A 24,003-nucleotide genomic window follows, 5' to 3' on the forward strand; every position below is an offset into this window, starting at 1 on the left:
AGAAAATTTTCATATTACGATGTGTCGCGTGCCACTGCTGGATCCGGGGCGAAAAGGAGAAGGAATTCCTCAGCATGTGCGTATTCTGCAGCACGCCCGTACGACCCTCAGTGTCGCCGAATCGGAGTGGGATTATGTCTTCTAGAGGTTTGGAAAATGGAGGATGAAGGGCCTCATGGCTCTATCCTCGGCCCGAACTTCACATTCTGGCCGCGGTGAGGTCACTCAGGCTGCCCGTTTTCATACAAAGTGACATGGCACTTCAACTTCTAATGCGCTACGCCATATATCCTAGGCTACAAACACAAAACTACAACCCATTCTCAACCCCAAAGTATGGGCCCACATCCTAAGTCTTCACTCCGTCGATCTCCCACCTCAAGAGCATGCATCCGGAGGACCCTTGAGCCTACTTGCAATCGCCTGCGCAGCCGTGATATCACGATAATGCGTCGCGCCGCTTGAATTGGGCTTCTCGGACAGGCTCTTCTTCGTCTCGTACTCGGTTGAATATTCGATGATTTTGTCTAATAGCTCATTCTTCCTGCTCTCCTTGAGGTCTGGATGGTCGATGATATCGTTGGCCATCTTGTTGCTGTCCCAGACTTTATAGGTCTCGCCGGAGTCGGGGTCTGTGTAATCCATCTCTGGCGACTTGAGCTTCTTAGCTTCGTCCTGGATGCCGTTGTTGTATTTATCGAGCACCCTAGGGTGAGTATCGCGTTAGCGCTGTTCGTCATAACGCCGGGTATATCGAATATTGTCGGCGATCGCGGTTACTTACACGATCTGAAAGTCTCGGACAAGGTTCGCTGCGTTGTCTTTGATGCGATTAAGGACGACGTTGTTCAGACACTTTCGAACGTTCTCAAGCTGGTCTTTGACTTTCTCGTCGCCGGCCTTCTTCCTGGAGTCTTGAACTACCTCGGCCAGTCCATCCAAGATGGCGCCGTGGTTGCTTCTTCCAGCTGCCTTCGCGCCCAGGAGGTTACTCGCCTCATACCCTCCGTCGTATTTGAGATACGGTGGATCGCCTGGTCTCTTGCTGGGGTTCGTCCTACTGTCCCTGAATACGGAGGTATCATGTTAGCAAGACGCACTGAACTAGGTCCACAACTCGGTGTGACATACCAGTCCATGATTTCACTCGCTTTGTTGATGTCTGGATTCTCGAGATCAAGATCCGCTGGTACCTTGCTTGGATCGAAGTTGCCGACGAATATCCACCTGCCTTGCGCATCCTTGGCCTTACTATTTATGCGCTTCTTCTGAATAAAATCGATGAATTGTGCAAAATTGCAGCCGCCTCCGCTATGGCTGCCTTCGCACTTTGCTGCAATCGTGCGGTCTCCGGCGCCGTGACTGTCGTAGTCCATTCGGTACATGTAGTAGTACCTAGAACAAGGGCACAAAGTCAGCGTAGTTCTCAAAGTGTGGGCTAGTACCTAGGTAGTAAGTTTATATCTTAGGTACGTGCATGGTTGCTTCCCAGCCGCCTGCAGACTTCGACCCGAGTACTCCAACGGCCGCCAAAGAAACGAGGAGGAGGCTGAGAAGCTTCATAGTTGAATACAAAGCAGTTCAGAGTGACGAAAGATTGTATGGACCCAACGAGACCGTGATGCTCGGCTTGCCGGTTTGGTGCAGGGTGGCGATGAAATAAAAAGGAGTGTGTTAACGAACGACGAGAAAGACGACGCAAGAGATGCTTGCAAACGTGAGCCTGGAGGCCTTCAGGGAATGGAGAGAAGGCCACGAAGTAGTCGGGAAAACGTCGAAGAGCGGATGGAGGGGAGAGCACGATGACCGACTATCTCTGGCCGGCCGAACATCCCACCCCTGAAGGCCCCTCCCGGTGCGCAGGATTCCAGATTGCTTGGCCGCCAGTCTCATTGCCATCAGGGTCCATCCGTCGCGAGCACTTCGGACGCGTGAACCGATCAAGTGCCGGTATCGCACGAGAAAGCGACTGCAGAACTTCTCGAAATTACGAAGTCAGCCTCGCTCACGGAGTATGGGTCAGTAAAAAGGGTACTAGTGACTTTCCGAAGGATTCTCTAATAAGTGTTACCATATTATACGGCCGGTGACCAAGCCATGTAGATTAGCCTGTGTCTCGGCTACCCGTTGTAGTGGTCCGCGACCAGTAAGCATAATATTAAGGTTCTTAAGGGAACGCCCGCTTGGCGATCGTATCCGATGGGATCGAGGATGGCACGGACCAGCTCCAAGTCGGGTTTCGATACGCCTCTTGCGAGGCTGACTGCATGTTTTGCGAGAATGCTACGGTGTGCTCGCATGAAAGAGCGAACAATCTAGAAATACGGTTTAAATCCACTTTGTGGCGGCTAGGCTCCGGGATTCGAGTTGATGTAGTCGCCACCCAACATTCGCCAAGGCGTTCCTGCAGCTTCGCCTGTTCCTGCGCGTACGGTCGGCATACGGCACTGGAGAGGTCTGACTACCTCCTCGGCTACCCCTCGATGCCTTGCTGAGCTCGGTTCTGTCTTATTTCTTGGAAGCTTCAACCTCGTTGGAATCGGACAACCACCTGTTCTTTCGCTCCTTACACTCATTCAATTTTTTCCTACACTCCTTTGCGACGATGAGGCGCATCCTAGGACGTGCCGTCCTCTCGCTTTTATTCCTTCTCTCTCTTACCATTGCACAGCAGAGTCCTGGAAAGCCATGCCCCGCTGCATGCAGTGTAGCCGGCCACAACCCCACCAATTGGACTGATCTCCACGGTATACCAGCCCTCAAGCGGTGCAAGGAACCCGTACTTTTCGATACCGCGATCTTCACTCCCATTGATGATCCCAACTCCCCTCTCACGCTGCGAACATGCACGGCTTCCGAGTCGAACACAACCCAAGCAGTCGAATACAATCCTGCGCCCTTTACCTTCGGCTCGCCTCTTCAGCGGAGAGCCAACAACACCACCAACAGCACATCACTGCGTGGGTGCGTCACCGGCGCCGAAACGTATACAAACAAGACGGCGGTGAGCTTCCTGCGATGGAACGCGGACCAAGAGAGTTCCGTGGGGGACGGTAAGGGAGCGATCCTCTCAGCTGCTGAAGCGCTGAAGAACTATCTCTCCACCCAGGAGGACTGCGTTTCGACCATCATGATGGCCCGGCACGGAGATGCGGTCGTGGGGCTGTATGCGGGCGACGAAGTCTTGACGTCGAGCGCTGTTTCGGTGATGGAGAATTTTATATCCGCAGTCCAAGGAGGCGATGACGTTTCGAGACTCTCTGCGCAGGTGTGCCAGGACAAAACACCTTCAACGTGGACAGTGGGAGTCGATGCCGACTTCCGCGGAAATATCTCAGCGACGCAAGAATCTATTCGGACGTGGGCGGAAGGCAAATGCCTTAGCGGCGCCGACTACGCAGACTCTTACCAGAAGATGGATATCACCTTTGTCCTGGCTACTGGCGTTCCGATCCGAACGGGATTATACTCGGGCTTGGAGCAGATCAATGACCCAGTCGAGCCGATGTCCAAGCGAGCGCTGGTTCCTCGTGCCGAATGCAAGGCCATCCAGGTACGCATATCATGGTCCTTATCCCAGCGGGTCTTAGCTTTCGCTTGTGGAAAGCTACTGCTTGTGGCCTTCAATCGCTTAAACGCGGCGCGTTCGAGACATTCGCTAATGTGCCCTGCCACGTCAATAGGTGGCTAACAACGATGGCTGCTACTCCCTCTCCCAACGATGCGGCGTCACGCAGAAGGAGTTCGAGAGCTACAACCCCATCGCCGACCTCTGTGATCCGGTAAAGGGTGTCAGGCCGAAGCAGTGGGTCTGCTGTTCGAAGGGAGACCTGCCAGATAGTGAGTGCTTCGTCCCCCTTCCATTTGATACACCTCTAACCCTTCCCAGTGTAAGTCAACCTCGCGGTACGCCTACCAAACTGAGACATATACTAACCGTACCGCTACCACAGGGGGCCCAAGCCCAATCCTGATGGGTCTTGCGCTACGTACATCGTTCAACCGAAGGATATATGCTTCGACATCGCGGAGGCGCACCAGATCACCACCGACAAGATCGACGAATACAACAAGAAAACGTGGGGTTGGGGCGGATGCAGCGCGATCCAACCCGGCGACAAGCTCTGCTTATCCAAGGGCGATCCGCCGATGCCAGCATCACGCCCTAACGCCATGTGCGGTCCTCAAGTGCCTGGTACACAGCGGCCGACGAACGATACCGATATCAAGGACCTCAATCCGTGTCCACTCAACGTCTGCTGCAACGTCTGGGGCCAGTGTGGCACGACAGACGACTTTTGCATATACAATCCGGCCGATACAAAAGCACCTGGGTACGTAAGCATACCTTCGTTTTGACCCGGTAATGTCAGCCCTGAAGGGCTTCTGCGGATCAAGTACGGGCCAAAACGGAAGTCGCGAGGCCCTCGGGCCGTAGCTCAGGATATCCGCTAATGTGTACCGTGTTCGCAGCACAACCCAGCCTGGAAAGAATTCGTGCGTCTCGAGCTGCGGTATGAACATTACCAACAACGCCCAAGGCCCCACCGAGTTCCGCAAGATCGCCTACTTCGAGGCCTGGAACCACAAGCGTCCATGTAAGCCCAATCCGGTAGTATAAATCGTGGATGCCTGCTGATCGTGCCGCCATGTTAGGTCTCCACATGGACGTGACCGACGTGCCGAAGGACAAATTCTCCCATATCCACTTCGCCTTCCCGGAAATTACCCATGACTTCAATGTCAACATCACCGGCCAGAAGGACCAGTTCGATAAGTTTAAAGACATGAGCGGCATTAAGCGCATCGTGTCGTTCGGTGGTTGGGCGTTCTCGACTGAGGCACCGACGTACACCATCTTCCGAGATGGTGTGACGGATGCGAATCGCGCTACGCTGGCTAATAATGTCGCGAAGTTCGTCACAGATAACGGGTTGGACGGCGTCGACTTCGACTGGGAGTATCCCGCGGCACCAGACATCCCGGGCATTCCGGCCGGCGCTATCGAGGCTGGGAAGCAGTACCTCGAATTCCTGAAGCTCGTTAAGCGCAGACTTCCGAACAAGTCGGTGGCTATTGCTGCACCGGCCTCTTATTGGTATCTGAAGGGCTTCCCGATTGCGGATATCTCCAAGATCGTCGACTACATCGTGTACATGACGTACGATCTCCACGGCCAGTGGGATTATGGCAACAAGTGGTCCAGCTCTGGCTGCGACGAAGGCGACTGCCTGCGCTCCCACATCAATATCACCGAGACCACGAACTCACTAGCTATGGTATGTAAGATATGAACGTACCCTTATACACTTGGAGAGTTGTACTGATTTTATACTTCCGCCCTCAGGTGACGAAAGCCGGGGTTGTCTCGCACAAGGTCGTCGTCGGCGTGGCGAGCTACGGCCGGAGTTTCCATATGGCTAAGCCGGGCTGCGATGGTCCTATGTGTAGGTTCACCGGGTCCTCTACGGAAAGTGACGCAATGCCCGGCAAGTGCACCGAAACGAGCGGTTATATCTCAAATGCCGAGATCCGCGACATTCTCGCAGCTGGTAACGGAGGTATCGGCTACTCGGTGAAGTCGTGGCACGACGGAGCGTCGAACTCGGATCTTCTCGTCTACAATGACGAGGAATGGGTCGCATGGATGAGTGATACGACCAAGCAAACAAGGACCGATTGGGTCCAGGGCCTCAACTTTGGCGGGACCTCGGATTGGGCGGTGGATCTCGACCATGACTACAGCGAGGACGGTGTGGGTAACATCGATCCCAGTGACGTTGAAATGGGCGGGGGCCCCAAGTGCGACCAGGCGAAGAACTACGACACGCTCGAAAAGATCTCGGGCGACACAGGCCTAGACCCCACTTGCGCTCAGGTATTGTTCCCCAGGTATCGATTGCTGGGCCGCTGCTGACTGCGCCCAGGTGTATACCCTTCGTGTCCTGAACATTATGCTCAACAACGCCATGAACAAGTACAACCAGGTCAATGACGGCTACGACTCTAAATTCCAGTCGTACATTAAGTACATGAAGAAGGGACTTCCAGAGTCCCTCCGACAATATGCCGACTGGCTGATTGGACCAGGGCAGAAGTACTTCGACTGCTCCTTCCACGGCAATGGCAAGGACTGGAAAGGCGCATGTCCCGTGCCTCGGGACGTCCGGGGCAGCCTTCTCATCGGCGTATGGACGATTAATATGACCTTGCGAGACCATGATGGCTTCTACAAGGACCTGAATAACAAGACTGGAATCCTGGAGGATTGGATCGAGTTCCGCACATACGAGGAGGAGACGCAGTGCAACCCTCAACCCTGCAACAAGCTCTTCCTGACCGTCAACGGCATGCCCTACCTCAAGAAGGACTACACCATTCCGAACCCGAAGGACATCGTCAGCAAGGCAATGGGCAACTCGGGCAACCTCCGGAAGCAAATGATCGCGCGCATCTTTGACGTAGGCATGGGCCTGTGGCTGGGTGGGAACACAGATGCCGTCACGGCACTTTCCATCCCGGTCTTCCTGATCGAGAATGCCATCGACGGCATGGAGGACGCTAAGGAGCTGGGCGAGGATGCAGAGGAAGATGAAGCGAAGAACAAGCTCTTGCTGATTCTGTCGCTTGTATTTCTGGTAGTACCGTTTTTAGGCGAGGCAGCTGCGATCGCAGCGGGTGCAGCGACCATGGCGAGAGTGATCGCGCTGATCGGCGCGGGAGCAAACGCTGGGTTGGCATTGCAGGAAGTCATCCAGAACCCGGAGATGGCTCCATTCGCGATCATGGAGCTGCTGACGGCCGGCCGTCTGAAGGCGCCAAAGGACTATCTCGACGCTGTGAAGTTCCGGACATTTATGAAGGCTGATGACATTGCGACGCTTGGGGAAAAGTTCGTGAAGCAGGATAACATGGTGCAGACCATCGTGAAGATGTGTAAGCGGTAAGGGGCACGGCTAGGTTGGGATGGGCTTGCGGGCCCTTTCGTTGATATTCCGATTGTATCTAGTAGGTAGCTTGCGGGCCGAGTAGTGGTGGGTATCGTGGTTGAAGCGTCAGGAGGGATTCGGGACGACGTCACTCCGGCGCTACGGACAGATTGGAATTAGCGTGGAACTAGATTCTTGGCAGAACTTTCCTCCTGACGTACCGCTGTACATGTGCCGTTCGGTCACCCCTTTCGTACCGTTGATTTTATTCGCCTACGCTATTGCATCTGGGATAATTTGAATTTACCCAGAGCCTGGAATGGCGCAGGTACTTAAGCAGAGCGGCCCGGCGCTCGAAGGCTCTAATGCCCCAAGATTCTGCAACTCTTGATTCCGGCCATCCAGCGTCATCAAGGAGCAATCCACCATGGAATCGCTACCAGAAGATATTCTCATCCAAATGTTCGGCCTCTTCTGCTTCCATTGCCGGCACCCTGGATCCTTCCCCAACGCTGACTCGCCCGATGTTCTTACTAACAAACGGACGCTTGCGCACCTCTGCCGGACGTCTAAAGCCCTCTGTGCAGTCGCGCAACCTATTCTCTACCACTACTATGCGACTGGCAATCTTCCGAAAATAACGAACTGCTACCAAGGGGCCTGGATTCACAAGAGGGCGGAGGCCCCGGAAGAGCCTGATTTCCTGCCGCAGTTTCTGCGCACTGTTGCTCAACGCCCAGACCTGGCGTCGCGCGTTGTGACAATGCAGCTGGTGACTGATCCCATCCCACCTGCCGACTACCGCGCCGATGTGCAGACCATCAAATCACTCAAGGAAGCCGGCGCGGCAAATGGCATACCTCTAGGTCGCGACGATGACGTTTCGGAGTGGGGAAAGACTGGTACCTATTCATGGCCGCACAGATGGCTCATTACGCTTGCACTTGCTCTCACACCAAAACTTCGGAGTCTGCTCCTGGCCATTGACGGTTGGGCACACATGGATTACCTTGAGCAATCCCCGGATGTGAAGCTTCCGTGTTTGCGAACATTGGGGCTTATCTGCCACAACAACGACTATCACATCACTGAGCCTAAGGCTTTGTACTCCGCCGCTCCGAACCTCGAGACCATCTACGCGTGCGATGCAGCCGGCTGGTCTGATCATACCTATGGCCTGGCAAACCTTAGCAGCTTCGAGCGAGGCCAGGAATACGGCCTTGACCTACAAAATGTCCGCCGGCTTGCGATAGGCGACCTTATACCATCCAATCTAGGCTCGCTGCTCCCCTGTGTGCCCCAACTCGAAGACTTGGAGTTCTACTGGAATGGCTACGAACTGGAATTAATCGATCTGTTCGCCTACCTAGAGCCCGTGAAGACAACACTGAGGCGGCTCTGTATCTCCTTTCTACCTACTTGGGCTTGCGGTTTGCCTGATTCTGACAGTGAGATGGACCCAGATTATACTCTGCATTGGTACGAAGCACCAAAGGTGGATTATCCTCCTATCGAGTCTCTCTCTGACTTCGAAAAGTTGGAGGACCTGGCCATCGACTGTCGTTCCATATACCTGGAAGCAGATACAGATCGGCCATATCGACTCACCCAGTTTCTCCCCCGCACGATACGACATCTACGCATCTCATACTTATTCCGGGGCATGGCCCTATCCTTGAGCGCCCTCGCCTCGGCTGCCCCGCGAGACTTTCCGCAGCTTAAAAAGGTCACTATCGGAGTGGCGTGGAGGACCAAGCCTCAATACCGCAAGGAGATCGAGCAGACTAAAGGGCTAGGCGGCTTCTTCGAAGCGTCGGGCATCACGTTCTCGCTTGAGAAGGATTTGGTAGAGCCCAGCCCAAAGACTATGATCCCTGGTGGTACAGTAGGGTCACGGTTAGTTCCTTTACCAAGTGTATTGGATAAGAGCTGGAATCTGTAATTGCGTTGGCCGGACACTGCGAATAAGACTACGGAGCACGAATTTCCACCGAAAAAATCTTTTACCTGCAAACTCCCCACCCGGCTTTCTTGTCGCCACCTCTCTTTTATTCCCGCTCTGTTCGATAGCAAGATATGCTGGTTTGCCTGTCACCTCATGGTGCCAAAAAGCCATGGTTTGGAAGCGTTGAAAAGTGCTCGTGTCTATCTCCGGGGCTGAACATGCAACGTCCGGAGGCCTGCTAACCATCACAGTAGATCGCACGGAAAGTGAGCGTCAGGTACGATAACGGGAGATCGGCTTGCCCAGATGACGCATGTCGCTAAGATGCGCGCTAGTCCAAAAGCGGAGTAGACTTGGTGCTGGGCCGACCATGAAAATTTGCAAGGTCGGTCTCTTCGAACCTCGGCAACCACCACCGACGGCGTCCCTTCAAACTTATCGATAGACGGCTGTCATAGCAGCGAGCCGGACTTGTGCCCGGCAGATGAAACGGCTGCCGCTGATTTGCTCGCGTTGCCTAGTCCGATTAGAATTCAAGTCCGTCCAATCCCGGCTCGCCTCCCTCGCCGATCTGCTTACGCCATTAGCCCTCCGTCCGCACCTGTCCAGGAGTTGCTGGTGCCGTAAAACAGGAAAACAATCTCCGATAGGAACGCCTAGGCCCACAATTTCCTTATCGATTCGCAAGCCGTACCTGAAGATCGCTCCCACTTTGTGACCAAGGATCCCTGCAGGCTCGGCAGTCCCACGTGGAGGACATGAACGTATGTGGAGGCGGTTCCACCGATGCAGAACTGCCATGGATGAAGGGTTTTCTCTTCTCCATGTGCCTGCCAGTCGGATGCGAGCAGCGGGCAGAAAACTGGAGAATGACGAAAAGAAATCGCCGATTCGTGTCCGGCCTAAGTTCCGATGTCCCTCCAAATGTACCATCCAGACTGCGTGTCACTCCAGTTGTGCTCGACTCCGTAAACACCGGAAATTGCCCTTACGCATCGAACATGTGGGTCACTCGGGTAGAGGCCGCCCTAATAGCATGGCATGCATGTAGGCACGTATAAAGTGTTTCCTTGGTCCCGCTCCAGAACTCATCAGACAGCCTTCTCTCCTCTACTCCAGTCATTCCTTTCTACCTCAGTATCTCTCTTTGAGATTTCGTCCATTCCCTTCCAAGTCTTCTCGCGCAAGACCATTCAGTCCTTTCTCCCATACAAAGCCATTCTCTGCGAGACGCCGCCGGCTCTTTGACTCCCACGTGACATCCTTTGTCTAGCACAAGGACGACCCCTCACTCATCACAACAAGGCCTTTGTTGACATCGGCATCCAATTCTCCAAACCATAACTATATCTACGGGGAGCTGAGTCTTCACCTGCGCATTTCGATCTTTCGATACCCACCTACCACTTCGTATTCTACCAAGAGATTTGATATCTTCATACTATCGCTATCAAAATGTTGTCCAAGATCGCCGCCACCACTCTCGCCATGGCCTCCGCCGCCATCGCAACCGGCGTCTCCATCACGCCGCATGACATGTTCAGCTCCAGCATTGGCGTGCTGGGCTGCCACATCGACACGAACCGCGTCGCCTACTGGCCTATGCAGCCCGACTGCAACAACCTATGCAAGAAGGTCACCGCCAACGGTCGCACCGTCCACCTCCTGCAAATTGACACCTCCGGAGGCGCCTACGACATCAGCTACGACGCGTGGAACTTCCTTAATGTCGGCGCCTCGGCCACCGAGCAGCCTACTATGGGCGGCGGGATTCCTGCTGAGTGGGAAGATGCGCCCATGAGCGCGTGCGCGGATCTGATTAAGACTCCCGATGGCAAGCTGCCGCTGATGGCTGCTAACAGCATCAACACATATGTTAGCTGCCCGGCTGGCAGCTGGCTCCACGACAACTCCGCTTTGTACAACATCCAGAACTCGGCTTGTACTCTCGGATACAACGAAGTGTGCACGCTCGACCTGGCTGTCAGCAACCAGCCCTCGTGCCCGCACATGCTGGGCGCGCAGAATCCGCTCTCCGGTCTCCCGGTTACGAACATCGCTTATGGAACCGGCGCTTCTGCTGTTGCTGTTCAGTAGACCGTGGCGCGAGGATAATCCCTTTCCTGAGTCGGTTTGGTCGTTCGTTTAAATTGCCGTTGCCGTTGCTGTTCTTATTGTATATATACCACGACGCTCGCGCTCTTCGTCGGCCGCGCTGCGAAATTTGGAATAGAAAAGTCTGCCTAATACTCCTCACTCGTGAGATGAAGGTGTCGCGTGTCGATTCAATCAACATCGTCTTCACGCCCGGTCATGCGACTCGTCACTGTCAAGCATCGGTACGTGACTCGTCAATTTCCGACACAACACCCTGAGGTCATTATATGCACGCTACCTTTCCTTAGCATCCACATAGAAAGTCCGTAAGTCGAAACATGAAGATAGGCCGCCGCACTGAGGCCCCACCCAATCGGGCTAGCGTGACCGCAAGTCCGATCTGGCGCCCGCCGGACTTTACTATGCCATCGACTCAACATCAAACCTCCGGATTTCACTGCCCAATCCAAGTGCTCCGGGGGCTTCCGGGCTTCTAGTACATGGTACTGCACTAAGTCGATCTTATGTGTGTGTATGGCGATCTGCGATCGATTCGCCATACGTTTGTATATGTATAGCATTCACGCGGTCTTGCCCTTCGGTGTTATGCAAACTATTGATTTATGTTTACGGAACTGTATGCCTTAATAGACATGGCTCTTCTACTATTACTCGGAGAAGGATGAGACCGGGTTTTCGTCGGTTCGTAGGCAGCTGTTAAGGGGCAGGCGAGATTGCAATGCCGTGTGTGGCACTATAGAAAAGGACGAGATTCAAGCGCTATTTGAGTATAGGATTGCGAAAGAACGATTTATTATGAGGTCTGTGTCGTATCTGAGAAGTTGATGGTCGTGATCGCAGGTGGGAGAGTGACGCATTCATTCTAGCACTTCCTGACGGGCTCTCTTACCTATCGTGTTCAGACGCTAACTTTGCCTCCGACCTCTTCAACCGCAAGGGCGGGCCGGGTTGGACATCCACTATGGCTTCCTCTGCACCAGATGGCACAATTTTCGGCGCTATGCTACGAGCCTTCATCCCGTGGGCACCGCACCCCGATCCGGAGCTGATAGCAATGGTGGAGATGTTGCAGCCATTCCGACGATAACCGGACTACTTCCGTGCCACCACCGCGCCCACGAATGACAAACCCCTGACGCAATAGATGTTGGAAATTTCTATCCGGGGACGATGACGACAAGCGGTGGTTGTGCGATGCGACCCCGACGAAGAGGTGGAATCGGGCTACTCAACTGGGCGTCGCGATTAGGGTATAAGAGCGAAGGTATCAGCGAATAGCCAGGGGTTTCTGGGGTTTGGATTCCTGAAAGCTGCTTATTTGGACTGGCACCTCTCTTCCAATACGATTTCGCACTTGCAGGACGCTGTAAATGTCTTCCATTTTTAAACTGTTAATAGCGTTTCGCACTATACACTGCTTTAAATGGTAAGGCATCCGGACAGATTCACATCACGTGCCCAGCACAGCCACTCCAGTTTCAGATAAAATGACGAAGGATCGCCATCCGTAATCCTTCCCCAGCGATCACCGCGACCTTTCCGTCTCTACACTTAGTCGCTCTCCTATTTACCGAAATAGGCAATGTAAAGGTGGGAAAGAGGAAGGCATCGTCATGTTTCCAAGCACAGCCTTACGTAGGAGTAGCAGCGGTTCCCAGCGCTCTAACAGGGCGAGGAAATAACGGTTGGCCTTACTGTAATTCAGATCTATACTTAACGTCAAGGTCATCGGCAATTTCGGATTACCATCCTTGAAGTTCTTCATCCGATAATGTCTATTCGAAAAGTTGTTACAGTTCTTGCATCGCTACTCAGCATATTTCATACCGCAGCATCATGGCCAGATCCAGAGCCCTGCCAGGGCAACTGCACATTTATCCACGATCCGAGCCTTGTTCGAAGAAGCGACGGGACATGGTTTCGGTTCTCGACAAACGGTAACATCGCGATCGCGACGGCAACGGCGCTCACCGGGCCATGGGAATACGTGGGTGCGATGCTTCCCCAAGGCTCGAAGATTCATGTCGTGGACGGTCAGCAGATATGGGCACCGGACGTGTTCTTCAGCGACAGCACCTTCCGCGCATACTACAGCGTCTCACTATCAGGTCGGCAGGACTCAGATATCGGTGTCGCGACGTCAACTGATGCGATGCCTGGGACCTGGACGGATCACGGATCCGTTGGTCTACCCCTGTCGAGCGACTACAACCGTATCGATGCGAACTTCTTCATCGAATGCCCGACGTGTACACCCTACTTCAACTTCGGCTCTGCATGGAACGACGTCTACCAGACCACACTGAACTCCGACTACCTGACCTGGAGCGGAGAGGACCCCAGACAGATGCTGTACAACTCTACATATCCATCGAAACCCCAGGACTATCCCTCGATCACCAAAGGGTCTTTCTTGTTTTGGTGGGAGGTCAACAGCACGAAGTACTACTACCTCTTCTTCTCCTCCGGTGCCTGCTGTAACGCGGCAAACGACCTGGAAAACCCAGGCGACGAGTACAAGATCATGGTATGCAGAGCAGAGTCACCCACCGGACCGTTTAAAGATCAGGCCGGAAAAGACTGCTTGACAGAGAATGGAGGAACGCTAGTGCTGGGGAGCCATGGCGAGAATGTGTATGCGCCAGGGGGACAGGGTGTAATTCATGATCCAGACTCAGATCGGAATGTGCTGTACTATCATTATGGTGAGCCATGCTTCCTTGGATGAAATGGATGTTGCTGACGATCAACCTTAGCCAATCCGAAGGTCGGGTATGCGTATGATCAGTTCTTGTTTGGGTTCAATTATATCGACTTCTCGAGCGGATGGCCTGAGGTAACTTCATAGTAGAGATCAGGTTGCGCAGGAGAGAAACTAGGTAGAGAAAACGTAATTCAGAACTGAGGGTTCCCTCTGATGTGGGGTCCCCCTGAGTGGACACCATGAGCGCGCTCTACTCCATTGTTGCACGAAGTGGAACTTGATTAGTGCAGAAGAAAGCGCTGGAGACCGTCCCTCCATCCGTATGCATTTGCCTCGCATTTTTAAGCCCCTATCCCACCTTGCCTAGAAAGAGCGAGTGCAGGTCACGTGTAAGTTGAGTCAGCGCCACCCTAGCGAACGCGTCAGCCCCACCCGCAACTCACCCACTTTCCATCGTAACCACGTTGACGTAATGGCTTTTCTCTCTACCCTTCGTCGAAAACGCGTGATCGGATCGTCGAGTACGTCCTCTTCGCTCCATGTGAGCGTCCGAAAAGGCTGCTGGAGAAAGCTGCCCCGCATCAGCCCGCAACCTTCTGTCGCGCGCTCCATACTCCCGATCCTTCGCCTGAGGGAGAATACAAGCGACCGACTGCAATGAGCTCGAAGAAACGTGGGGCCTTCAAGAATATGAACAAGAATGATTCAATTAGGGCGAGCCTCATCAGTTGCGGCTGCGCATGAAACGTCCCGGCGATAGGCGCTCCCCCTATTTGTGGTTCATGTGAGCTGAGTCGCCCTCATCCCAAATTCAAGACACCCTTCAAAAGTTCCAATGCACCAAATAACTCGTTATCATGATACTTCCTGGCGTTGATTTGAAGATCGATCGGCGCTCCTTCAAAATTCGAAACCTCCCACAACTCTTTGACGTGCTTACACGCATCGCTTAAGGGAACATAACCCGCCGCATACTCCTCCTTCGCTTCGGCTTTGATCGGGGTGGGGAAAACCGCACCCGGGTAGTCGACAAAGTTATACAGGGACGTATACGTCCAGTAAAATGCCGTCTCATGTGCGCAAGCAGGCCCTACGAACGCCGGACCGATCACGACGTCGACATCCTGCTCCTGCCAGCTTTCCGCAAAGGCGCATCGGAAGTTATCGCGCCCCCGGCGCGCTTGATTGACGTCTTCGGCCGTCAGCATGCCCAGGGGCTCAGCGTCTTTCATGATCCATTCCGTAAGCGGGAGAACTGGTTCACCGGAAGAAGTGATGGCGTCTTTTGTCATTTTGCCTCCGTCCGGCCAGTACATACGCCGAATCTTGGACCAAGCTTCGGCAGCTGCGTAAGGCTTGAAGTCCTTAATTTGGAGGAATTCCACATATTTGGGGTCCGAGAGGCGCTCCTTGGCCCACGCGATGGCTCGTTTCACTGGCGGTTGGGGTTCAATGAACCCGTCGTTGTTGATGATGCCAACCTTGAGCGGCTTGCTTACGGGTGTTTGAAGTCCTGTCCAGGGGATCGGGATGAGCCGCGGATCCAATAGGTGCGGCTTTGCACCCACGATACCGCTCATGAAGAGGTTCATGTCCCTCAGGCTACGGCACATGGGCCCGGTCGAACAAAGGACGTTTAGTTCTGCCGAAAAGGGTGTCGGAAGGAAGTCTTTCATGGGAAGGGTGTACGTGGTAGGCTTGAAGCCATAAATGCCGCAGAACGCTGAAGGCCCTCGAATACTCCCGCCAATGTCCGTGCCTACGCCTAGGACGGAGCCTTTCATGGCGATCAAGGCTGCCTCACCGCCCGTTGAGCCGCCAGCGGAAAGAGTGATGTTAAATGGGTTCAGCGTTCGGCCATAGTGTCCAGTCGTCTCCAGATGCATGATGGACTGTGGCTGATTCGTCTTGCAGTAGAACACTGCTCCAAGACTGCGTAGGATAGCCACCATTTGGCTATCTTTCTCATCCTTAACGGTGCTGCTGAAGCACCCCTGGGAAGAGTATGTACCCTTGATAGGCATATGCTCCTTGATGCTAACCGGGACGCCATGGAGAGGTCCGATCGTCTTGCCGTTCTTCGCCAGGTACTCGTCGAGCTGCTTCGCCTGCTCAATCGCCTCTTTCATGTACCATTGCGTCAAGCAGCAAGTCAGTTGGTGCGCAATAATGGCACGCTTTGCAAAGGCAGTAGCTACTGCGACGGCGGTGTATGTCTGGTTTGCAATCGCTTCGGCGAGGCCAACGGCGTCGTAGTTCTCGGTTATCTCAAGCTCCCCAGGAGTCAGGATCCCGCAGGTGCTGGGGATCTTGGACACATCGGTGGGAGGGTTGGTGATGAGGTCTTCGGGGAGGGAGTATTCCTTTGGGACTTTTTCACTGAAAGCGCGAGAGATGGCAGCGCGTTTCTCTTCGAATTCGCGCGTACCCTTGGGGATGCTTTGGACCTGGACGACTCCGACCATGTTGTAGGGACAATATGTGACGACGGGAAGAAGCTCGAAGACGAGGGGAAGATATGGGCACTCCGTTAAGATCCCTTTCAAGATTCTTATGGTTTTGAACCCAAGAATGGGGTTTCTAAACTATGACAAACGCTTTCAGCGAGAACCACCGATAATAGCAACGATGGCGGCCGAACAGCGACGACTCGATGCCGATAAGTGATCACGAGGATGATCCGATGACCACGTCCCGATGCGCAAATGGTTGTGGATGGTCTGATAAGGATGGCCGAAAGGGACGCAAAGTGCGGAGACGCGACTATCATCAACACTCGCCAATCGCAGCTATTTGCGCTTCGCTTGGTGCCGTGGCTGCATAGTCATGGTCGTCGGTTCGGCCTAAGACGCCGGAGGCTTAGCGTCTGTGCTACTCACTCGATGCTCGGTCCAGTCATAGGCATTAACGCGGCCTGATTCACCGCCTTCGTCGCAAGCCCGCTCCCATCTCCGACTAGAATATAGCGACGAGGCATATCGCAGTATACGACCAAGACTCTCCCAAAGGAAGATACTTTCGTTCTCGGAATGATGGTTGCCTCGCGCAGAGATAACGACCTTTCGCCTTATCAGACCCATTCCGACTCATGTTGGCATGTTGGCATTATGATAGCAAGCTCCGACGGACTCGAGGGTTGTACCCCTTTATAATCCTCCAGGTATAAAGAGCTCGCCATTCTTCCGCAATTTTCTGTTTGTTGTACTCTAGTCATTGTTGCTACGAATATTTATCTCATTCCAACATGGCTGGCTCGCTGGAACACACAACGGATGCTGTGCCCGGCACCGTCCACCTTGTCGATTTAGACCACACCATGCACACTCGCCATGCTGGTGGCGGAGATATTGTCCTGGATCCCACACCCTCCAATGATCCCGACGATCCGCTTAACTGGTCCCCGCGAAGGAAGCTGCTTTCCATGATATGCTCCAACGCGTAGGTACACCTATATCAAGCTCGGAAAGTCAACGCTGACATTGGGCAGATATACGTGGTTTACCGGTATTGCTGTGTCCACTGTCTACTCCGTGCTCGTACCGCTCTCCGATGCCACTGGCGTCTCAATTTCGACGCTGAATGAAGGGACTGGGTATATGTTCTTGTTTCTTGGCTGGGGCCTTCTATTCTGGCAGCCTTTTGCTCTGCGGTATGGAAAGCGGCTGGCTTATTTGATCTCCGTGCTTGGGGCCATCGTATGTCGGAGCCCCTCGAAAGGAACAAGCGAGAATTGAGCTAATGAGGACATAGGGTACGAGTATCTGGAGTGCCTACGTGACGACCAACGGCGAATGGATAGCAAGATGCATCGTGATGGGTTTCTTCATCGCGCCGATCGAGGCCCTCCCCGAGATCTCCGTCACTGACGTAGTATGATTGCACGCTCACACGCTAAGAAGAAGCTGCTGACAACGCGACAGTACTTCACACATCAGCGAGGCGCTGGTATGGCTACATATGCTTTTACCTTGGCCGGCAGCAATTACTTTGCGCCCGTCATCTGCGGCTTCATCGCCGAACGCCAGGGCTGGCGCTGGGTGTTCTTCTGGCCTGCCATTTTCAACGCGGCTACCTTCATCTTCCTCTTCTTCTTCATGGAAGAGACCAACTATAACCGCAAGACAACTGGAGTCGTGACGGCACCCGATTCGCCGCCGCCGAGTATCACTGATGCAGCTGAACATGAGAAGGCTCCCGCGGTGACCGCGCCATCCCCTTCGACATCTAGCGGCGAAGTGTTCGCGGCACCAAAGACATTCGTCCAGAAACTCTCCATATGGCAGCCTTCGCCAGGCATGAGTATGCTTCCACGCGCTATTCAAAGCTTGAAGTACCTCGGCTGGCCTGTCATCTTTTACGCTGGCTTCTCCTACGGCTCGTACCTCATCTGGTTCAACGTCCTGAACGCCACAGCGTCCATAATTCTCGGCGGTGAACCGTATAACTTCAGCGCTTCCATGGTTGGACTCAGTTACCTCGCCTGCTGCGTCGGCGTCATCCTCGGATCGCTCATCTCGGGCCGACTGAGTGACTGGTTGACCATCAAGCTCGCTCGTCGCAACAACGGTATCATGGAAGCGGAGCAGCGCTTGTGGCCTTTCACGATTTGCGTGATTATGGTTCCGGCGAGCTTGGCCCTGTGGGGCGTTGGCGCAGCGCACCAGGTCCACTGGTTCGGCCTTCTTTTCGCAATGGGGTGTCTGGCGTTCACCATGTGCATCGGCATTACGCTGAGCGTCAACTATCTCATCGACAGCTATCACGATATCAGTGGCGATGCAATTGTGGCTGTCATCATCGTGCGAAACACGATGTCGTTTGCGATCAGCTATAGGTACGTACCCCCAATCTTTCGCGTCCGGATCGTACTGATAGCTGCGTAGTATTACTCCCTGGTTGACGAACCTGGGCTATCAGAACTGCTTCGTCTCCGCGGCGATGGTTGGAATGAGTGCATCGGCTGTTTTCCTGGTCATGATCAAGTTCGGCAAGAGACTCCGTGTTCGGAGTAGCAGCAGGTACTGGAGCCTTGTGAAAGCAGACAAGGCTGAGATGTAAAATCCTTGGCGCCACAGAAGCGTGCGCCTGCTCAGACGTGGCATGAGCCGAACCCCGGCGTGCTTTTCAGGGTCGGACGCCCGATCCGATGATGCGTGCGTGCGCCTATCAAAAAGTGCTGGGAAGCTTGTAGATATTCAGTTAGCCTTATCGTCGTAGTTCTTGTCAACCGATGCGACTAGAATGGCCGCTAGACTGGCCGCTAGACTAGGGTGGGGCTTGGGCTTGTCTCCGCATTTCAAGAGCCACCGTTTTCTCCCCCACCTCACTCCTCGAGATATACCCACCCATCCGGCTCATGTGCCTTACCCCAATATGCACGACCTGCTCTTGTTACCCATGAGAATCGGCTTGCTACACCACAATCCGCGATACACAGCCCAACGCCACTTATGACAAGATCTGCAAGCATCCGAGCCGGAGATATGAACAGCCAGTCACAGCGTCAAAGACTTCGTACAAAGACGGGATGCCTCACCTGTAAGGGCATGTCAATACATCTTTCAATGCATTCGCTTAAGCAGCCGCAGGCAGGAACCGACGAAAAAAATGCGACGAGCAAGCGCCGATGTGCGGGAGATGCGCTCTCTCGGGACGCCGATGCCAATGGCCCACTTCGGCGGAAATGCTCGATCGTCGCTATACATCCCACAAGTCACGACAGCCGAAGACGTCAGAGAGCAACGAAGGCGAATCCTGCCCGGCTTCAACAGGAAGCGAAATATGCCTACTATCCGAAGCCACTGCGCATCGTGTGATCACCGGAGACCTGGAGTTTGTCATTTCGCGCCACTTCATAGATCAGTACTACGGCCTTCTACTCCTTCCTAATTGCCATCCGGACTTCTACCATGGCTGGATCAACGAGATCCAAGTGCTTATGGTGGAGCACAAGAGCCTCCACTACTCGGTTCTCGCTAACGCCGCGTCGCATCTCCACTTCATCGAGGCTTCCAACCAGATGCAGGAGCTCGCACTGACTTACTACTCAAAAGCACTGAGGGGCCTCTCGACTCTGCTCGCAAGAGCTGGGCAGCTGGAGAACCACAATGGGATCTTGATGTCCGTGATGCTGCTGTATCTGCACGGGGTACGCAACCACATCGCTCATTGAAGGCCTCTAGCGAGCGCGTGCTGATATCTGCTAGTGCATGGGCAGAGGAACCTACCTTGACATCCCGCGCCACCTCAATGCCGCTTCCCGCGTGCTCACTATGCGTCTCTTCCAAACCCCCCTCAGTATTGGCCGCCCCTTCGACAGACTCGCCGTCGAAAGCGTCCTCTACCAAATATTTCTCGTTGCCACTGGTTTGTGGTCCGATGAAATACCGCTAGACTACGATTTCGACGCCGACTTCTGGCTGCGTGCGGAGAGGCTGCTGGACCAGTCGGTGATGTTCCCAGGGCAGTCGAATAGCTTGAACAGCCCGGTACTGGGGGTGCCTGTACCGCTGTTCAGGCTGGCGATTTCGCTGAAGCAAATGTATCAAAACGCGGTACCACCGAGTGAAGACTCCTTAGAACAGGTGCGAGGCGAAGTGGAGATTTGGGAAGCCATGGTGCTGTGTGATCAGGAGATGGATATGCTGTCTCCAACCGAGCAGCTCAATCATCAGCACAGCTACTACAAGAGCACCAGCTACTTATACGTCCTCATCATCTCCCTGCTCCTAGACCAACTCTCCGAAACGCACAACCCCGCTACCGACGAACCGCGACCGGGACCTCCTCGCATGGCACCGAGTGACAGATGGCAGATACGGAAGGCGATCCGGATTCTACAAGGCTATAAAGACGACGATGGATGGGCGAGCTGCTTTATGGGAAACTGGCCCGTCTATACCCTGGGCTTCTTTATGAGGACCGTCGACGATGTTAACCTCACCCGCACGGAGCTCCAGCGGAGGTGGAATTTGACGAAATTTACGCAGCTTGCTCGGTTTAGCACGGATTTGGAGAACACGTGGACGAGACGCGGACTTGGACCATGAGTGGAAGTTGAGATCTGTGTATCTCGGTACCTACAATGCGGCTTGAAACGTACATTGGACAATGGAGAGGTTGAAACTATAGGGGGAGGTTGAAAGATCCCAATGGATTGCACAACGTTGTGAAAGGGCCACGTACTCCTTGGCGGTGGCTTCGCTATCGGGCGGCATGCATGAGGGATAGTGCACTCCACTGGCTGCGAACATAAGCGATAATTCTTCCGGTCAAGTCGCGTAAAGGAAGAGCGAAGAAAAGGTGGTTTATGAGAAAGAGCGTTCGGGAAGAAAAGCGCCTGATTTTCTCGCAGACTCCGAGGCGGCGTACTCCGACGGCGAGGATGCGAAGCACGACGAATGGGGAGACAACCGCCTTTAGAATTTTCGAGGCATTGCTATCTTCCAAGGTTTTTGATGGGTTTGGGGAAATGGAAGAGAGCAGGTTTCGCGTGCATTTCGTCCCATGGGCCTGAGTGCCTTTTCACTGGTGAGCTGTACCCCCGGGGTCGCAACCAATCAACATCGGTTCTGCCCGTGGGCGAAGCTCGGGGAGGTGTTGGTCCGTCGTGGTGAAGCCGATATATCTTCCGGTAAGCCCAAGGCAGGACGGAAATGCGCCACGGCTGAGCCGAAGGCGGTGTAAGGCTGTAGCTGCCTCAGCCTTCTCGTTGTACAACATCGAGGGCGAATAGCCGCCAGTGGCTGAAGCTGTGCGTTAGAACACAGCCTCACTCCAGATAGGAACCTAGGCGGCAGCGCCGTCTTCCCCGCTCTAATGCCTCTCGTCTTCTCTTCGAGCTGACAGCAACACTTTCACCCCGCATCCGCACCATGGACCCGCTTTCAATTACCGCGAGTATTATCGCCGTAACTACGGCTGCAGGGGCCGTCATAAAGCAACTAGAGCGGCTGAAAGCGCGTCGCGACTCCAGCCCAGATCTTCTGGCAATCATCAATGCCGTCAGGCCACTTTTCCGACACTTTTGAACGCTTGCACTAACGATTCGAAGGTAACGGATTTGCAAGCGACGCTAGTCGTAGTCCAGAAAGCCGAAGAAGCCCTTCGAAATAGTTTGCTGCCAGATGTACGGGAGAGCTATGGAAGTCTTCATGAAAGGATAGAGAAAGCGCAGGTCAATGTGGACCGGCTGGTCGAGTTCGCCCGTCGCGAACTTCTCAGGAACGGCAATGGAGCCCCTCGTTTTGGTATCAGCGAGAAAAAAAGAAGAGACCTAGCCAGTATCCGCGACGGGATTCTAGAAAGTCGCCGCAATTTACAGCTTGTTCTCCAGTCGGCGAATCTGTAAGACCGCCAACCATCCCCCGGTTATGCATCCGATCGTTCTGCTAACACTCATGGAGCCAACAAACGCCAATACTTCTGTCAGCTATCCAGGAGGTAGCCATGGTCCAAGAGAATCATCACGCCAAGACCTTTGCGACCCTAGAGCAGCTCATGACCCATGTGTGTCTGACGCGACCAGCTCCCAAAAGCCCCAGGATCGAGGGCGGACCAGAACGAGCAGAAGAAACCGCAGAAAGTGGCGGTAACGAGGAGCTATCAAAAGCGGTGGTAGATAACCCGACCCCAACCACCGAGCTACGCATAACGACGAGACTACCGTTGAAAACCTGCGATCGAACCTGCCTGTGTCAGTGCCACGTCAGGACTCATATCCGCACACCAACATGGCTTTCCGCTGCCGTCGGAACACTGTTCTATTCCTCAACCCATACGCCCTTAGTCGAGGTCCGTCCTTGTAACATAAAACAGTGTCTTCGGTCTCAACCTTCCTCGTCCGCGTGCTTCACGTACTATTTCCCAACGTGGTTTATGCGCTGCGCCATGGTATATGGGACGTGGAGCAAATTAGGTGGCGCGAATGCGACTTGGATGATCAAGATGCCACGCGAAATATCTGAGACTGAGATATGCTGGTATTGGATACAGCGCGGCTCTATTCAAGCCGTGCGAGATTTACTAGGTCGAGGGCAGATGTCGCCGTATGACATCAACCCCGAAGGCGTGTCAGTACTTCATGTAAGCCATCCAAAAGCTGTCCTTTACCTTCTAAGTCTTCAGCAAATACTAACTGATGTAGTGGGCAATACATATAGTGGAGTTGGACATATGTACTTTACTAGTAGCCGAGGGAGCGGACTGGCATTTAAAAGATAGGCTAGGAAGGTAATACTGTCTCTACTAATTATCTGGCATACCTGCTTACCTGCCATACCACTACAGGTCACCAGCTGACTACGTCTGGATGTTTATCCTGGCGAGAGGGCTTTCCGACCCGGAGACAATGCGGCTCAAGGCTCTTATCGGTTCCGAGGAGCCATACGATTTGCATCTAAGCCCACTGCATCAGATAGTCACAGGGCTTTCGAGTGCCGATCTTGCTACACAGATCGAGATGGATCCAGGCCGTATAAATGACAAGGACTGGATGGGAAGAACGCCCATAATGTGGTCAGCCGTTCAAAGCAACCTGACCCATCTCCGAACTCTAATTGCGCACAATGCCGATCCGAACCGTATCGACGTGGAGGGAAGAACCGCTCTTCACTTCGCTTCGAACGCGCGCTCTCTGCCATGCGTCCAAGCTCTGCTAGATGCGGATGCTAACCCGAACCGCCAAAATATCTCCGGAAGAAGCGCGCTCCATCTTGTTGCCTTCAGTGGATTAGCGACGGAGTCCGAAATCGAGCGTCTAATTACAACCTTAGTCAGTCACGGCGCCGACATCGAAGCTCGGGATAAAGACGGATATACTCCTCTGTCTATTGCCGCAGCGAATGGACATGCAACAGCACTCAAAGCATTCGCTAAGCTTGGCGCAAACATCGATGCGCTGGATTACGGCGAAGAGCCCTCAATAGAACGAGCCATTTTTCTGGAAAACCCTGAAGCCGTCCATATCGTATGTTCACTTGGGGCAAAGTCGTCATGGGACACAACCTTGCAGTATTGGAACGACGTCCTGAAAGCAGCAGCGTTGTGCGGCACCGTCGAAATCATGGACATTTTGGCAAGCTCCAGTATTGCCCCGGTGGAATATGACCCTGCAGACATCATGGATATCTTCAAGAATTATCGCCAGGATGATTTTTTCCTTGGAGACCGGGCGCCTGCCGAAGAGGAGCTCACGGCATTCGTGAATCTCCTCGAGAAGAAGGGAATACCAATCAGTAAGGATGGCGAGGATGGCGAGGATGGCGAGGATGGCGAGGATGGCGAGGATGGCGAGGATGGCGAGGATG

The 24,003-nt window shown here is 53.9% G+C and overlaps 10 protein-coding genes across 10 annotated transcripts in view; 6 read left to right on the forward strand and 4 right to left on the reverse strand.

Annotated features, from left to right (window-relative positions):
* Window positions 1-255: 255 nt before the first annotated feature.
* Window positions 256-759, reverse strand: BU26DRAFT_286241 (uncharacterized protein). Its single transcript, XM_033821564.1, has one exon. The coding sequence runs from the start codon at window positions 643-645 to the stop codon at window positions 379-381; it is 267 nt and encodes an 88-aa protein (XP_033686567.1). The 5' UTR covers window positions 646-759; the 3' UTR covers window positions 256-378.
* On the reverse strand, window positions 517-1,622 carry BU26DRAFT_286221 (uncharacterized protein). The gene is made up of 3 exons (XM_033821563.1): window positions 1,132-1,622; window positions 787-1,066; window positions 517-706 (listed from the first exon to the last, which is right to left on the reverse strand). Exons 1-3 carry the CDS (start codon window positions 1,383-1,385, stop codon window positions 695-697), a joined length of 546 nt encoding a protein of 181 aa, XP_033686568.1. The 5' UTR covers window positions 1,386-1,622; the 3' UTR covers window positions 517-694.
* Window positions 1,623-2,605: 983 nt separating this feature from the next.
* Window positions 2,606-8,871, forward strand: BU26DRAFT_504059 (glycoside hydrolase family 18 protein; the record flags this gene model as incomplete). The annotated part of the gene is made up of 9 exons (XM_033826742.1): window positions 2,606-3,523; window positions 3,684-3,840; window position 3,890; window positions 3,954-4,334; window positions 4,474-4,598; window positions 4,657-5,279; window positions 5,348-5,878; window positions 5,928-6,943; window positions 7,335-8,871. The coding sequence occupies 9 exons, from the start codon at window positions 2,606-2,608 to the stop codon at window positions 8,869-8,871; spliced, it is 5,289 nt and encodes a 1,762-aa protein (XP_033686569.1).
* A 219-nt stretch (window positions 8,872-9,090) lies between these two features.
* Window positions 9,091-10,079, reverse strand: BU26DRAFT_286267 (uncharacterized protein). The gene has a single exon (XM_033821565.1). The coding sequence runs from the start codon at window positions 9,805-9,807 to the stop codon at window positions 9,310-9,312; it is 498 nt and encodes a 165-aa protein (XP_033686570.1). The 5' UTR covers window positions 9,808-10,079; the 3' UTR covers window positions 9,091-9,309.
* A 283-nt stretch (window positions 10,080-10,362) lies between these two features.
* On the forward strand, window positions 10,363-10,971 carry BU26DRAFT_422883 (uncharacterized protein; the record flags this gene model as incomplete). The annotated part of the gene is made up of 1 exon (XM_033823486.1): window positions 10,363-10,971. The coding sequence occupies one exon, from the start codon at window positions 10,363-10,365 to the stop codon at window positions 10,969-10,971; it is 609 nt and encodes a 202-aa protein (XP_033686571.1).
* Window positions 10,972-12,829: 1,858 nt separating this feature from the next.
* BU26DRAFT_402020 (glycoside hydrolase family 43 protein) lies at window positions 12,830-13,840 on the forward strand (the record flags this gene model as incomplete). Its single annotated transcript, XM_033822809.1, has 2 exons — window positions 12,830-13,697; window positions 13,749-13,840. Coding segments are annotated over 2 exons (960 nt in total), but the record flags the coding sequence as incomplete, so codon positions are not given.
* A 656-nt stretch (window positions 13,841-14,496) lies between these two features.
* Window positions 14,497-16,161, reverse strand: BU26DRAFT_530319 (general amidase-like protein GmdB; the record flags this gene model as incomplete). The annotated part of the gene is made up of 2 exons (XM_033830954.1): window positions 14,497-15,708; window positions 15,739-16,161. 2 exons carry the CDS (start codon window positions 16,159-16,161, stop codon window positions 14,497-14,499), a joined length of 1,635 nt encoding a protein of 544 aa, XP_033686573.1.
* A 542-nt stretch (window positions 16,162-16,703) lies between these two features.
* Window positions 16,704-18,770, forward strand: BU26DRAFT_286281 (putative MFS transporter). The gene is made up of 5 exons (XM_033821566.1): window positions 16,704-17,134; window positions 17,184-17,391; window positions 17,447-17,566; window positions 17,617-18,530; window positions 18,580-18,770. Exons 1-5 carry the CDS (start codon window positions 16,941-16,943, stop codon window positions 18,752-18,754), a joined length of 1,611 nt encoding a protein of 536 aa, XP_033686574.1. The 5' UTR covers window positions 16,704-16,940; the 3' UTR covers window positions 18,755-18,770.
* A 409-nt stretch (window positions 18,771-19,179) lies between these two features.
* BU26DRAFT_423336 (uncharacterized protein) lies at window positions 19,180-20,745 on the forward strand (the record flags this gene model as incomplete). Its single annotated transcript, XM_033823503.1, has 3 exons — window positions 19,180-19,234; window positions 19,285-19,844; window positions 19,903-20,745. 3 exons carry the CDS (start codon window positions 19,180-19,182, stop codon window positions 20,743-20,745), a joined length of 1,458 nt encoding a protein of 485 aa, XP_033686575.1.
* A 777-nt stretch (window positions 20,746-21,522) lies between these two features.
* Window positions 21,523-24,003, forward strand: part of BU26DRAFT_550012 (ankyrin) — a 2,870-nt gene continuing 389 nt past the window's right edge. The window contains exons 1-6 of the mRNA XM_033832029.1: window positions 21,523-21,699; window positions 21,750-22,042; window positions 22,102-22,780; window positions 22,842-22,927; window positions 22,985-23,938; window positions 23,980-24,003. The exon at window positions 23,980-24,003 is cut by the window's right edge and continues 389 nt beyond it. Of these exons, the coding sequence (XP_033686576.1) occupies window positions 21,571-21,699; window positions 21,750-22,042; window positions 22,102-22,780; window positions 22,842-22,927; window positions 22,985-23,938; window positions 23,980-24,003 (2,165 nt within the window). The 5' untranslated portion in view covers window positions 21,523-21,570. The remainder of the gene's footprint in view (window positions 21,700-21,749; window positions 22,043-22,101; window positions 22,781-22,841; window positions 22,928-22,984; window positions 23,939-23,979) is intronic.

This window comes from Trematosphaeria pertusa, assembly GCF_010094035.1.
Source record: "Trematosphaeria pertusa strain CBS 122368 unplaced genomic scaffold BU26scaffold_5, whole genome shotgun sequence".
Lineage (NCBI taxonomy): Eukaryota > Fungi > Ascomycota > Dothideomycetes > Pleosporales > Trematosphaeriaceae > Trematosphaeria > Trematosphaeria pertusa.